The 16,317-nt window shown below is 39.6% G+C and overlaps 1 protein-coding gene across 15 annotated transcripts in view; it reads right to left on the minus strand.

Annotated features, from left to right (window-relative positions):
- The window catches only part of dlg1b (discs large MAGUK scaffold protein 1b), a 75,693-nt gene that overhangs the window by 13,138 nt on the left and 46,238 nt on the right, over positions 1-16,317 (minus strand). For 12 of the 15 annotated variants that reach the window (XR_009809640.1, XR_009809639.1, XM_061920658.1 and 9 more), the window contains 5 exons: positions 4,641-4,694; positions 3,334-3,384; positions 3,075-3,199; positions 2,687-2,856; positions 2,482-2,618 (listed from right to left, as the gene is read on the minus strand). Coding sequence is in view for 13 of the 15 variants with exons in the window: in XM_061920658.1 (XP_061776642.1) it covers positions 2,482-2,618; positions 2,687-2,856; positions 3,075-3,199; positions 3,334-3,384; positions 4,641-4,694 (537 nt within the window). In the remaining 2 variants the exon portion in view is untranslated. Of the gene's footprint in view, positions 1-2,481; positions 2,619-2,686; positions 2,857-3,074; positions 3,200-3,333; positions 3,385-4,640; positions 4,695-9,150; positions 9,448-12,248; positions 12,290-15,141; positions 15,392-16,317 lie in introns of those variants that run through there. The other 3 variants (XM_061920664.1, XM_061920663.1, XM_061920662.1) reach the window with 3 other exon arrangements.

A 16,317-nucleotide genomic window follows, 5' to 3' on the forward strand; every position in this document is an offset into this window, starting at 1 on the left:
CCATTAAGGTTTTATATACATGATGTAAGTCTATATGTAATGTAGTGACAGGCACATTTATAATATCTAATATTTACATATTTTGCACATTTTAAGCATAATTATAAAAAACGCACCTCGAAGTTAGCTTTTTTCCAACATCACTGATTACTGCTGAATGCAGACTTCATGAGAGCTAAACATAATAAAACATTACCTAGGTCTGCTGTCACTGGGATGCCGACTGATAAAATCTCGCTATATTCCCATTTAGATGAAGAATGACTCATAATCCACGTTAAGAAAAAAATGGGGGTGGAAACAACGCACACCAAGCGTCTTTTCGTGTCTTTCTCAACATTTCTGGGTCTTAATTAGGTGCCAAAGTTGGCAAATTTGTTGATTAAATCCTCATCCTTTTTTTTGTCCAGGTGAGAGACATTATTTATGATCTAGAATAAACTTCCACTAGCTCAGAAGCGATGCAGCAGCTCACCAGTCAATATAGCATTAACAAGCTATTTGGTCGTGAGACAATGTGCCGCTACAAATAGTTTGTTTGCGTTAGCGATTATAACAACAATATTGCTAATACTTGGTTAAAATTCAGGTCACGAAGTATAGAAACCCCGTTTCCATATGAGTTGGGAAATTGTGTTGGATGTAAATATAAACAGCATACAATGATTTGCAAATTTTTTTGAACACATATTCAGTTGAATATGCTACAAAGACAACATATTTGATGTTCAAACTGATAAACTTTTTTTTTGTGTGCAAATAATCATTAACTTTAGAAATTGATGCCAGCAACACGTGACAAAGAAGTTGGGAAAGGTGACGATAAATACTGATACAGTTGAGGAATGCTCATCCCACAGAGTGCAGGCTAATTGGGAAAAGATGGGTGCCATGATTGGGTATAAAAACAGCTTCCCAAAAAATGCTCAGTCTTTCACAAGAAAAGATGGGGCAAGGTACACCCCTTTGTCCACAACTGCGTGAGCAAATAGTCAAACAGTTTAAGAACAAAGTTTCTCAAAGTGCAATTGCAAGAAATTTAGGAATTACAACATCTACGGTCCATAATATCTTCAAATGTTTCAGAGAATCTGGAGAAATCCCTCCACGTAAGCGGCATGGCCGGAAACCAACATTGAATGACGGTGACCTGTGATCCCTCAGACGGCACTGTATCAAAAACTGACATAAATCGCAAAAGGATATCACCACATGGGCTAAGGAACACTTCAGAAAACCACTGTCTCTAAATAAAGTTTGTCGCTACATCTGTTAGTGCAAGTTAAAGCTCTACTATGCAAATCAAAAGCCATTTATCAACAACATTCACAAACGGCGCCGGCTTCTCTGGGCCCGAGATCATCTAAGATGGACTGCTGCAAAGTGGAAAAGTGTTTTGTGGTCTGCCGAGTCCACATTTCAAATTTTTGGGGGGAAATTTTCAACATCGTGTCATCCGGACCAAAGGGGAAGCGAACCATCCAGACTGTTTTCGATGCAAAATTCAAAAGCCAGCATCTGTGATGGTATGGGGGTGCATTAATGCCCAAGGCATGTGTAACTTACACATCTGTGAAGGCACCATTAATGCTGAAAGGTACATACATGTTTTGGAACAACGTATGCTGCCATCTAAGCGCCATCTTTTTCATGGACGCCCCTGCTTATTTCAGCAAGACAATGCCAAGCCACATTCAGCATGTGTTACAACAGTGTGGCTTCGTAAAAAAAAGAGTGCGGGTACTTTCCTGTCCTGCCTGTAGTCCAGACTTGTCTCCCATCGAATGTGTGGCGCATTATGAAGCGTAAAATACAACAGCGGAGACCCCGGACTGTTGAACGACTGAAGCTCTACATAAAACAAGAATGGGATAGAATTTCTCTTTCAAATCTTCAACAATTAGTTTCCTCAGTTCCCAAAAGTTTGAGTGTTGTTAAAAGAAAAGGTGATGTAACACAGTGGTGTACATGCCCTTTCCCAACTACTTTGGCATGTGTTGCAGCCATGAAATTGTAAGTTAATTATTATTTGCAAAAAAAAACAAAGTTTATGAGTTTGAACATCAAATATATTGTCTTTGTAGTGCATTCAATTAAATATGGGTTGAAAATGATTTGCAAATCATTGTATTCCATTTATATTTACATCTAACACAATTTCCCAACGCATATGGAAACGGGGTTTGTAAATGGAGTGCTGATATTTTTTGGATGGTTATTTAGTGAGCTTTATTGGCAGAAAAGAGTACCACCCCTCACACCCCCACTATTTTTAAACAAGCAAATATTCATTTTCTGTCTAGTAATGACAGATAGTTCAGTTTTTCCTTCATATTTGGATTTTGAATATACTCTGCCTTGTTCCCAATGCATAGACATTACAACACTTCTTAACAGAGCACTATCATTTGGAAAATAACTGTATATACATGACACTGAACTAGCATGGTGGTGAAAATGATGATGATGATGAGTCCTTACAGCCAGGAGTTTGTCACCGATCTGCAATCGGCCGTCTTTGTGCGCAGCTCCACCCTCTATAATCTTGGTCACATAGATGCTGTTATCACCGGGGATGTGCTGGTTGCCCACACCGCCCGCTATACTGAAGCCCAGACCTGAGAAGCAGCAGCGCTCCATCACACGGATCATCACATGGAACTTTTTGGGTAGGCTCACTGTTTACCTTTGGGTCTTTTCACCAGTTTGATCTCCATCACTTTCTCAGAGAGAGGCTTCCTCCTACGCACGTACAGTCGAACTAGAGAGCCTGCCTCCTTTAACGCCTCCACAGCCCGACTATGTGTCACATCGCGAACATCCACCTCATTGACACGCAGGATGACATCATTGACCCTGAAGAACCACAAGCATTCACTGATGTTCAGTTTCACCATCACCCCTGGTGGACAAACACCATAACCCACTATGTACAAAACCACCTCATTGCTGACAAGACACCTGAGAGCATAATCATTGTGATCAGCTGACATTGGGTTCTTCTATTATCAATGAGACAGTGAAAGCAACACGCAGGCCTTGGGGGGGTAACACACACCATATCTTCCTCTCACCTGAGCCTTCCATCCTGGGCGGCGGCACCCCCTGGGATGACTTTGGTGATAAAGATGCTGGGGTCTTCACCGATGTGGGGGTTGTCAATGCCGCCCGCGATGCTGAAGCCCAGACCCGAATTCCCCTGAAGACCACAGAGGGTGAAGGAAAGTTTAAAACATTAATGACTATATTGTTTGTCTTTAGTCAAAATGTGGTCCGTTACAACCATTCAGAATCTGCTGGAAGAAGTGTAATTCTAGACTGCAGCCAACTTACCCTCTCCAATGTGATCTCCTCATACTCGTAGTCTGCCTCGGTTCCGTTAACCTGCACAAATGCATAAATGTGAGTCATACTTCCTCTGAGTGTATTTACTTTAAGTGTACTCATTGTTAAAGTCAATTAGCATTTAAAATGTTACAACAGTGTTACCGTTACACTAAAATGTGTGTGGCCTGTTCTTTATTCAGCTTTATTAACTAGCGCTAACACACTGCGAACACAGTCAACACTCAATGCTAACACTGAGCTAACTGCGAACTCAATTTCCACTTACTCATGTCACTTAACTGCCTCTGCCTTTTGAAAGGCAGACACTCAAGATATTTCAAGGTTTTTCCAAAAAAGTAAAATTTATTAAGGAGGAATTTGGTTAGTCAATAAATGTAATTTTTGAAAGTGTTTGGAAGAAGTAATTACATTAAAGTTAATTTTCCCAACACTGCCTTTGAGTATATTTATTTAGAGTATAGTAGATGTAAATGTACTTCATGTAAGTACTGTATTTTTAATATGAGTTTGCTAGTCTTGAATGTAATTATACTTCCTGTAAGTATATATACAAGTATACTAGATGAAGAAAGTACTTCCCATGAGTATATTTACGATGCGCGTACTATTTTATATTATAACAAATTTTTATTTTCCTGAGGGAACTCTCCTGAAAGAATCAATAAAGTCCTATCTATCTAATAGATGGAAGAGTACTTCCCGTAAGTATATATACAGTGAGTGTATTAGATGCAGGTTTAATTATCTTAGTGTCCTGCTGCTTTTTTCAGTCTGTTTAGTTCATGTAAAGCATCTTTGAGTACTTAAAAAACGCTATATAAATTCAATATATTATTATTATTACTGCAAGTGTACTAAATTAAGTATACTTGTTTTAGGTATATTAATTATGAGTTTACTTGATGTATGAGTACATCCTGTAAAAATATTTCAGATGTGTATACTAGAGTATATTTAGTATCAAGGGTTGGACTTGGAGGTTAAATCACCAAAAAAGATTCCCGGACGCGGCCACCGCTGCTGCTCACTGCTCCCCTCTCCTCCCAGGGCGTGATCAAGGGTGATGGGTCAAATGCAGAGAATAATTTAGCCACACCTCGCGTGTGTGACAATCAATGGTACTATAACTTTTACCTTAATGAGTTTACTAGCCTTGAATGTAACATGTAAGAGTGCACTAGATGTAATTGAACTTCCTGTAAAAGTGTCCTTGATATAAGTTTGAATATGATGAGTGTACTCGATGAAAGTGTTTTTTGTGCAGGCCACGAAGTGTCAGGTGTCACACTCACATAAGGGGGCGTGTCCAAACTGTCGGCATTCACCACAACAGGAGGGGGATTGGCCTAAAGAGAGAAGACATGACGGCATCAGAGAAGACGTCTCAGATGGACAGTACAGACATCGAGATCAAAGGTCGCACTGTCCTGTCTATGATATCACAGGTCCTGTCCTGACTTATATGTAGACAGGAAGGATAAAAGGTGTATTTCCATGTGACTGGGAGGAGCCACGCTGGTTCTACTTACCTTTGAGACACAACGTCTACTAGATTGTTACTCGGGCTGCACGATTAATCACAATTGAATCGACATTAAGGTTTCATTTAGTGCAGCAAAGAACCGCAAGAGGCTGAGTTGGGGTTTTTTTTCGCCAGCACTGGTATTTGAGTGAGAGCCATGTTCGCCAGGCAAAATTGTTGAGCCTCGCAATTGTTATTCTCTCACTTTGGACAGGAAGAAAAAAGTCTTACTCTGTGCAAGACTCTTAGTAATTCCGTGTGTTTTTAACAGTAGATTTAACTGAAAAAAGTGACCCCTCTTTTAAGTCATATACAATCTTTGTCTTAGCAGATAATAGAGCGGGGCGCCGCCGCCGCCAACACACTCACAGGACAGAGAGCCTCGCGACCCGCCAGTTAGAAGTGCCGCAAAGTAACACATATTAGGAGAAAAACATATGATAAAGCCAAACATCCCATTGTGGAAATGTTTCATCCTCAAATTGGATGGGCAATATGAGCCCATAAACACGGATGAACGAGCGAAGATGGCGTCGTGATCAAACAATAATCAAAAAGAAAACGACCGACCTAATTTTTCGAACTGGGAAAAAAAATGCACTTTAATATGTTCAGTATCTATCCATGAATCCATTTTCTACCGCTTGTCCCTTTCGGGGCGGCGGGGGGTGCTGTAGCCTCGCTCAGCTGCATTCGGGCGGAAGGCTGGGTACACCGTGGACAAGTCGCCAACTCATCTATTTAGGTTAAATTTTTCCTTACAAATATGAGGCAATTTAAATTTTTGTTTGTTTATTTAGCATAACCAAGTTATTTACCTTCCAATTACAGTATAATTGCAAACAATTCTATAGTAATTAGAAGTAAGACCAAATACCTTTAAATGGTTACTTGCGTTATTGTATTACATTATTATGATTACATTATAAACACTGTAAAGTTTTTATTGGTTATTTATTCAGTTTAAGAGCAAGTAGACCAGGGGTCAACAACCTTTTTGAAACCAAGAGCTACTTCTTGGGTACTGATTAATGCGAAGGGCTACCAGTTTGATACACACTTAAATAAATTGCCAGATATAGCCAATTTGCTCAATTTACCTTTAATAAATACATTTATATATATAAAATAAAATGGGTATTTCTGTCTGTCATTCCGTCGTACATTTTTTTTTCCTTTTACGGAATGTTTTTTGTAGGGAATAATTGATGAAAAAAACACTTAACTGAACTTTTTAAAAGAGGAGAAAACAGGAAAAAAATGAAAATGAAATTTTGAAACAGTTTATCTTCAATTTTGACTCTTTAAAATTCTACCGAAAAAAATTAAGAGAAAAACTAGCTAATTTGAATCTTTTTGAAAAAATTAAAAAAATAATTTATGGAACATCATTAGTAATTTTTCCTGATTAAGATTAATTTTAGAATTTTGATGACATGTTTTAAATAGGTTAAAATCCAATCTGCACTTTGTTATAATATATAACATATTGGGCCAAGCTATATTTCTAACAAAGACAAATCATTATTTCTTCTAGATTTTCCAGAACAAAAATGTTTTATTAAATTCAAAAGACTTTGAAATAATTTAAATTTGATTCTACAGATTTTCTAGATTTGCCAGAATAATTTTTTTGAATTTTAATCATAGTAAGTTTGAAGAAATATTTCACAAATATTCTTCGGCGAAAAAACACATGCTAAAATGAGGAATTGAATTTAATCTTATTATTCTTTGCAATAAAAAAAATCTATTTACTTGAACATTGATTTAAATTGTCAGGAAAGAAGAGGAAGGAATTTAAAAGGTAAAAAGTTATATGTGTTTCAAAATCCTAAAATCATTTTTAAGGTTGTATTTTTTCTCTAAAATTGTCTGAAAGTTATAAGAAGCAAAGTAAAAAAAATAAATGAATTTATTGAAACAAGTGAACACCAAGTCTTTAAAATATTTTCTTGGATTTTCAAATTCTATTTGAGTTTTGTCTCTCTTAGAATTAAAAATGTCAAGCAAAGCGAGACAAGCTTGCTAGTAAATAAATACAATTTAGAAAATAAAGGCAGCTCACCAGTAAGTCCTGCTATTTGAGCTATTTTTAGAACAGGCCAGCGGGTGACTCATCTGGTCCTTACGGGCTACCTGGTGCCCGCAGGCACCGCGTTGGTGACCCCTGATGTAGACAAAAGATCTGAGTCGGTCTGCATAAAGCCAAATATGTTTTATAGTCAATTATTGCATATTGTTCTAATGCGTGGCACCTTGAGATAAATATATGTTGATTGAGAGTCTAAAAGTAACAATATTTTTGCCTTTTTATGAATAAACTATAATAATCGCAAATTGAATATACATTTTTTTAAATTTGCAATTAGGGTTTATTACTTAAAATCGTGCAGCCCTAATTGTTACCAAACTATTGACCATCACAAAAATACTCAATACACATCAGGTTGTGTACAAAAGTAAGATTAAATTTGTAGTGCATGTACACAGCCTCATCCCTCCACTACACTTACTCTATTGTGATTGGTCAGAGGTCAAGGGTCAGCTCCAACCCCAACCTACCAGCTCAGCGTTGCATAGAAACACGCCCCTTTAAGGGCTTACAAAGAAGAGATAGATTTAAAAACACACCGAACTCATGATATGACATCTATATTATAGAACAAGATTAAAACATTTAAAACACATATATAAATAAATATATAAGACTGAAAAGACGGAAATGTAGGATGGCAACCCTTAAAGGGGAACTGCAGTTTTTGGGGAAATTTTGTCTATCGTTCACAATCATTATGAATGATAGATAGATTTTTTTAATGCATTCTATAACTCGTAAATTAAAGTCTTCTTATAGCGTAACTATTGGGAGAGCCTCTATTCTGCCCATTAAACCCAATAAAAAAACTTCTAAAAAGCGCCCATTTACATTTCGTGATTTGATTACCACCAAGTATTACTGATATTGAACTATAGCGGCGCCGTGATCATAAGCTTGTACGTCAATGTTGACATGATCAACTGGTCAGCTCCTTCCTCGTTTCCTTGCTCGTCACACTTTATTGTAGATCATAAATTATGCCTCGCCCCTGGATAGTAGAAAAATAAAGACTCATTCTGAGAAGTTGGTACATTATGACAGCCAATTTAGACTTGGAAATGGCGAGAATGACATGAAAAAACACTTGGTCCCACCCTCCTTTTCTTCGCAAGGATTATGAGTCAAACATTGTACAGTAAGGGAAGTTTAATTAGGTTTGTTGGCTCTCATGACGCCTGCAGTGAGCAGTAATCAGTGATGGGAGTTGAAAGAAAAAACACATCTTGAGGCATTTTTTTAAATCAATGCCTGAAGATTACTTTGAGGCATTACATTTTTAATGCATTTGTAACTCGTAAATAAAAGTCTGCTTATAGCGTAACCAATGGGAGATCCTCTATTCTGCCCATAAAACACAATAAAAAAAAAAACATTTAAAAAGCGCCAACAATACATTTCGTGATTTGAATATTTACCAAGTATTACTGATATTATGCTTAAAACAACGTAAGTATTAAATGTTATTATAAATTTGCCTGTTTCTATATTACATATATACTTACAGCATGTATATAAAATCATAATGGAGGTGTTTGGATGCTTTTAGGGGTCTATAGGCAGAATAAAGCGGCTCCCATAGGCTCTATTTTAAGCAGACTTCTGATCGCATTTATTTACTATTTAGAAAGCATTAAAAAAAAAAAAACATACGTCATGTCTTTCATAAAGATTGTAAACGAAAGGCAAAATTTGAAAAAGGTACAGTTTCCCTTTAATATAGTAGCAAGTATGGCTTTGTCTCGTCAACCTAAAAGCAGGATGAGAAGGACGAGCCTTCATCATGGTGACCTCTGTTACACAAGAGCAGGACCTCACCAAGCCGCCAGCAGTAAGCGCTGCTCAAGAGCGGAAAACCCAGTGTTACTAAAATTAGCACTCATCGACCACATTGATCCACTGGGACGCACTCTAAGCTGCCAAACACGGAGCTCCCTCAGTCCAAACAACGTTCACAAACTGAGGCTTGGGAGTGAGCGTTCCTGTTTCAACTATCTTTGGAGCCATGAGTGTAATGGAGTTAGACAGGAGGTAGAAAAGTCTACCACAGACACTTCGTAATCCTGAATCAATCACATATCAATCACAAGCGATTAAAGATTAGAGTAGATCGAACTAGCATTATATAGAATGTTCTAATAACAGAGCGATGAGGTTTGGTACCTTAAACCTCTCAGTCTACCTTGCCGTAGGTGAAGGGCACCCATGGAATGTCCGGCCGGGCCCCCACCTTGACCGTGCTCTTGGTGGGACCTTTCTTGACACTGTCACGCAGGTTGAGGAAGCGGCTACGAGCACGGCAGGAAGCTGGTACGGTGCACGCAGTGAACGTGGCAAGCGATGCGTGGACCTGCGGCTGGCCATGTAGGATGGCGGGCTGTCTATGTGGACTGACGTCGACCCAACTTGGCTTCCCATCGCCGCCGTTTACGGCCTTGGAGGTGAAGACCTGCCGCGCGGACATGGAGGAGATTCCCAACGTTGATGAACAACACGCTGGCTTAGTGTGACATTGACAGTTAGTGGACTACATGTCAGCACTAGGGGGTGGGGGGGGGGGGGGTGCTCCGCCCAATGAATGAATAATCAATGAGTCCCTCACTTTCAGGCGCTGCGGCGTAGGAGCGTGACGAGTGGAGTGGGCACATGTTCACATATCTATTACTGTCTAAAACATGTCTAATAGTCATTTCAGATCACCACATCCTTATGACTGTAAACTATTAAAGCTGTCGTATTATGATTTATATTTTTTTTACTACATTAAAACACTTCCTTACGGTCCACATGATATGTAATGGTGGTGCTTTGGTCAAAAATTTGCATAAATTATGTTTTACAGACCATATTGAAGCCACTTGCTGACCGTATTTTCACAATGTGCCGTTCTGTAAGCAGTCTTATTTACATGCCGAAGTCACTCTCCAGGCGAAGCCTCCTTTGACTTCTTCTCCATCTCGTCAGCCATAAATTGGCCCCCATCTCTCCTCCCCCTGCACACTCAGCATCGGCTCCCCACAGGGCTGTGTGCTGAGCCCTTTGCTGTATTCCCTCTACACCCATGACTGTAGTCCAGCCCACTCGGAGAACACCATCATCAAGTTCTCCGATGACACAACGGTGGTGGGTCCCATTACAGGGGGGGATGAATCTGCATACAGAGATGAGGTCCTGAAACTATCAGCGTGGTGTTCAGTGAATAATTTGGCACTGAACACCACAAAAACTAAGGAACTCATCATTGACTTCAGGAAAAACACTGCAGACCCCACCCCCCTCTACATCAACGGCGAGGAGGTGGGGAGAGTCAGCTCCTTCAAGTTCCTCGGCACCCTCATATCTGTTGACCTGTCCTGGACCCAAAATACAACTGCGGTCATCCAGAAGGCCCAGCGGAGACTCCACTTCCTGAGGGTGCTGAGGAAGAACAGACTGGAGAGGCAGCTGATGGTGACCTTCTATTGCTCGGCTGTCGAGAGCCTGCTGACGTACTGCATAACTGTGTAGTACGCCAGTTGCACTGAAGCAGACAAACAGGCGATTCAGAGGGTCATAAAGTCTACACAAAAAAACATCGGCTGTCCTCTGCCCTACCTGAAGGATTTACACAACTCCCGTTGCCTCAACAGAGCAAAAAACATTACCAAGGACAGCACACACCCTGGCTTCCACATGTTCGACTTGCTACCATCAGGCAGGCGCTACAGGTGCATCAGAGCCAGAACAAACAGGCTCAGAGACAGCTTCTTTCCCAAAGCTGTCACCATGTTGAAGTCTAACTTAAAATAATAATAATTCACCCCTAAACAATATCATGCCCTAATACCCTACTGTGCAATACTACCCTTCGAGTGCAATACGTCCGACACTGATTGTTATTTATTACTTCGGTACTCTTGTCTTGCTCTGTATATTGTACAGTATTTTGTATTTTGTACTTCTATAGTGTTTTGTATATTGTACAGGATTGCTTATTATTTTTATTGGATAGTAGTCCGTTTATTTCAATTGTTAGTTTTTCCTTTTTACCTCTTACGTCATTTATTTCACTCCATATTTGCTCCCACTACCGCACCTTAAGTTGGAGTCTTTAATCTCGTTATATGCAAATATAATGACAATAAAGTTCATTCTATTCTAATTTATTCTATTCTATAATTTAGTTTTTGACACTTCTATATAGAGTTTACTGATAAATGTAAGTTAGAACTATATGCTACTTTTTATTAGAAATATCAACAGCAGAGTATTTTAGCATCCATGTACAAGCCTGTCTGCCTCTGGATAGAGAAAAAGAACAAACTTATGACTACAACTGGATGAAAATGGCATATTTAAACAAAGTTCTTCAGGTAACCCTCTACCATATATGGAGATATCCTCTGATGTAACGAAGGCAAAATACATCACTAACAAATTTTAAATGGCCTGTTTGGAGTAAGTTTCGAAGAAGGCAGGATTTTATAAATATCTCCGCCATGCATCCATGATTTAAGTTAACATATGAGGGTCCAAATACACAAAATATATATATATATGGCTCACGATAACATTTTGATACAGAGATGCTGCGAGAGCGATGAAACAAAAACAAACCATAAAAATAATAATCCATACTTCACAATTATTTAGGCTGAGTACAAACATCAATAGTACAAAAACAGACACTGCGTCATAAAATACTACATATGCACAATATCTTATTTTCAAACCGACAGAGGACTTCATTCTTCTCAAGAACAATACGATAAACTTATTTTCTTGTATCAGTTTTTCAATTTAGATTTCCAGCAAGGTTCGACAAATTTACCCGCAAATGTGCCCAAAAATAGACCGTGCAACTTGAAAAAAACAACCTGTCGCACATGTGCCAATAGGGATTTCAACCCTTTCAACGCATTTTGCTCCTAAAATTAATAATCAAAATTTGATCATTCTAGAGTAAAGTCTTGCACAACTGTATAGCATGTTTGAAATAAACTTAAACTATAACCATAACCACATTGACAAGTGATTGACGCAGAACTGTCAGTGATCACTTTGTGTGCATCACTCCCTCCTGGGCCATGCACAGAGGGGAGCGGAGCTGCAGCACAGCTCCTCCTAGGTCACACAAATAGTCTTCCTACACGGAAGAAAGGACTTAGTTGAAGGAACTGGTCAGTAAAATACGTTTTTCTCACCACCTTAAAAATTGACACAAACTGCACTGCGCGCTAGTACTACAAGGGTCGGGGGGAATATTGATCAATTTATCAATGATTAAAGTGACAAACTTACCATCCAAACAATACCCCGTTTGTTGAGAACAGCATAAAGCCCTGGAAGCACATTCAATATTTATTAAGCAGATGTAACACAACCCAGTGAAAGATTGAAAAGTGCTGTCATCAGAGCTGACACACTTCCACTGCAAGATTGCTAAGCTAATGAAAACATTATTATTTTTAAAAGTCATTTTCAGAACACAGCCTGTCACACAGCATCATAAAGCAGTTGGCAGGTTGGTGTTCCGAGCTAAAATCTTTGTGGTTATGTCCTAAGGAAGGGGTTGCCAACCCGTCGATCGTGATTGAACAGTCGATCTTTGGTAAACTCCTGGTCCATCGTGAACATATTACGAAAAAAAGTAATAACATGACAACACCACCCAGGGAGTGACCAACAGACCTGCACCGCAATCAGACAAGCATTTTAACACTTGAACACGCACACCTCTGCCTCTCTTTCTCCAGCCTGTCATCCCGCAGCTCTCGACAGCGTGGCCCCACCGCCCCGGGCACAGGCGTCTTCTACACCCGCTCGTCTCGCTAACGCCCATTCCATGACGTGCTCAAAAATTATCGAGCTGCAACAATGATTGTTGGGCTGATTGTTGCAATGCATCAAACATTTTATTTCATCCAACATTCAACCACTCTTTCCTCAACCACAAGTCCATGACCATCATCGATCGCCTGCGACAGTAAGCTAACAAGCAAAATACTTAAGTCTGTGAACATTGCTCCAAAGTACGAATTTTGTGTTGATTTATTGTGTATAGAAAACTGAACATTGGCTTATGTAAAAGCAGTAATATATGATTAAACAAGGTGGAAGCTTAAGGACTTCCTCGTTTATTTCTTATTTATCCAAGAGGAAAAATCAGCCAGGTGAACAGCTGATTTTACTACTGCCTGCTGACGCAAGACAACCATGTGACTCGCGTCCCATATGTGACCATAGGATAAACAAATATACTACAGTACTAAAACTATAGTGGCCATAAACAATTAGCTTCTATCGCAAGGGTGCCCAAAGTGCGGCAGTGGCATATGTGGCCTGTGACTTGTTTGTCATTGGTCCTCGGCACATTACAAAAAGCACCAGCAAAAATTGGTAAAACAGCAAGAAACGCAATGAGAAAGCCAAAATGTTGAAATCAGCCATTAATAATGACACAAAGCTTTGTCTCTAAAAAATGTAATATATATTTATATACCTGGTTTTCTTACTGCATTGTTTGCTGTTTAGAAAACTTATTTTAGAATAAGCCCTAAAGGAAAATATAAGATCTGTGAAATAAAACTACTTCCGTGCTTCTTTACGAAGTTCTATGAAAGTTTTTGCTGTCATTAATTTGAATAAAGCTTTAAAAAGCAGTTGATATTTAGCTGAAGTTTGGTATTTGTAGCGAAACGAGACTCAACTCCAGTTAAGTGGTAACAGTAATTGCTATTTGAAAATACCTCACTTCCTGTCCCGGACATATGTTTTATTTTGAAATTAGGTTTAGAGGAAGTGAATTGAAGTTTTAATCCAGATGTAATTATATGCAAGACATAATAATGACCACACAAAAAACTGGAGCACTGTACATTTCTGCTGATTTGTAAGTAAATAAATGCTGATAAGAGAATTATTTTCCTGGTCATTAATGCTTATATTGTGTCACACTTATTACACCAGGTAAGGACAAGAAAGCCAAATATTTTTTTGAATCTCATCTCCCACAACCGTGACTCCTCTCACTAAGGAGGGAGAAATAAGTTTATAGTGGTATAAATGAAAGGTAAGTTGCGAGAGTGTACTCAGTAATCGCATTGTAAAATTAAATATTGAAAAGTTCGATATATTGTTAAACTGCTTTTGGAATGGTTTGGTTTGAAAAATTTGGAAGTAGTAAGAGAGCAGTTTAAGAAATGTGGAAGTAGTAAGAAAGTTCGATATTAATGGGAATTTGTGTTATGAAAATGTGGAGTTTGGGTACATTATTTGGAATGTGTTAATAAATAAATCATGATGTCTTGAATGAGCTGAATGTTTTCATGATGGACTGGTATGAGAAATATGTAATTACTTGGGTTTCACAAATGGTAATTAACACTCTAAAGGTTAGCTACATGTAAACAACTCACTCAGCATGTAAAGTCTAGTTTCCTATCATGCCTAACACAGCTAACTTATACTTGTCACGTGGTAGATGGCAAAATTGTTCATGCATTATTAATAGGTGGTCAACTGCAAAGGGGACCGGGCCAGCCTATGGTATGTACGGTATAATACAGTGTGCATGTGTTTTATTCAATAAACAGGGATATGTGGAGTCCAGGGGGTGGGGGGTAGTGCAGCATGTCAGGAGCCCAGAGGTTGCTAGGCAACGCCAGGGAAGGCATGTGCTACTGCAGAGCTTCCTCACATCTGCACACAACATGATGCTGCTGTTTATGCGGGAGAACGTCTTCACATACACAGATGATGAAGATTTAAGCTGGTTTGCGCCTCATCTCACTGCTGCCTTCAGCATTTCCTGAACATTTTTCACTACACAACATTACAATGTCTCACCTTTGAGACAGGAACACTGCCAGCAACAGCACCAACACAGCGTGTCACAGGAGAGGTGTGTGTGTGTGTGTGTGTGTGTGTGTGTGTGTGTGTGTGTGTGTGTGTGTAAGACGTTAGATGAAAAGTAATGTGGCCGCTCACATGACGCAGCAGCAGTAGTTTTCCCCACACAAGGTATTCTCTGTCTTTACGTCTACCAACGACAAGGCCATCAACACGCATGTACCCATCGACATAACACACCTTCCATTTAAAAGAATGTTTGTGTGTTCTCCTAATAAGAGTCAATGCATCACCTCCCCTACCGCCTCACCTTTTTAAAAAGGGAGGTCGAGGGATGACCTACCAGTAGGCGGCGGTGGAGCCGCTTGGTGGTCCTCAGGGTGGCCATGATGCGGCGGCCCATCTTTTTGGCATAGCACACAGAGTTGAGCATGCTGCTTGTTGTTGCTCCTGCACGCCTCGTTCCCCACGCCCCTTCAGCTGGCGGAGGTGATGCCGGCTGGGGAGGAGAGAGGAGATAGGAGGGGGGGCCTCACTCCACCTCGCTCCCCCTTCCTTCCTCCTCGTCCTCCAGACAGTGCGAAGGCTGGAAAGCCAAGCTGGTTCTCCTCTTTAAAGGAGGAGCAGATGGAAAAAAAGTGAGAGGAGCCTCCGAGAAAACATCCATCTGCATCTGCTAGGGTGGGCGAGAGAACATCGCTTTGCAGACGCAGAGAGAGAGAGCGACAAAGAGAGATAGTCGTCTGTTCACTGCGGTATGGAAACTAACGCAGGTCTTTATACCTCTTTCTTCTTAACTCCAACTTCTTGTTGCCACATGTTCTTCCCTGAAAACTTTGCCATGTCTACTGGATGACATCCAGGCCACAAAGGGCACATTTTATAATAAATGTGTGTTAGTACAGAGCTGTAAATACTATTAAGAGACATTTTGCAGCCTCTTCCACTAATGAAAAATACTGTAGAACCGCAAAACGTAAGACAGGTTATTAACTTTTAGAAGATTTCCTCTTTTTTTTGTGAAAGGAAAATAGATCTGTCCATGTGAAATTTAACTCTTTTGGTGAGCTTACTCAAGGGGTTCCAAACTCAAGAAGCTCAACTGAACACACAGGCTGCCAGTATCTTTTACTTGCCTCTCTTGCACCTCATAACTTAACCTGTGCACGGAAACTATATAACTCTTTTTAAAATGGGTGAACTTTCCCACTCAAGAGTGAAAAAAATCTGACGTAGCCACAACAAGGTGACAGAAGAGCCGCATGTGACTACAGAGCCACAGGTTGCAGATCCCAGGTATAAAGGAAGTAAGAAGAGGCTGTGTCTTAAGGGGGTCATATTATGATTGTCTTCTCGACATTTAAAACGCTTACTTGTGGTCTATGTAACATGACATTGTGGTGCTTTGGTCAAAATTTTGCATAGCTTTTGTTTTACAGAGTCAGACTTCTAGATTAGTACCAATATACACAAAGTAGCTATTTAAGTGTTCAACTACTTCATTCATAGTCATTTATTA

The sequence above is a fragment of the Nerophis ophidion genome, linkage group LG14, assembly GCF_033978795.1.
Source record: "Nerophis ophidion isolate RoL-2023_Sa linkage group LG14, RoL_Noph_v1.0, whole genome shotgun sequence".
NCBI lineage: Eukaryota > Metazoa > Chordata > Actinopteri > Syngnathiformes > Syngnathidae > Nerophis > Nerophis ophidion.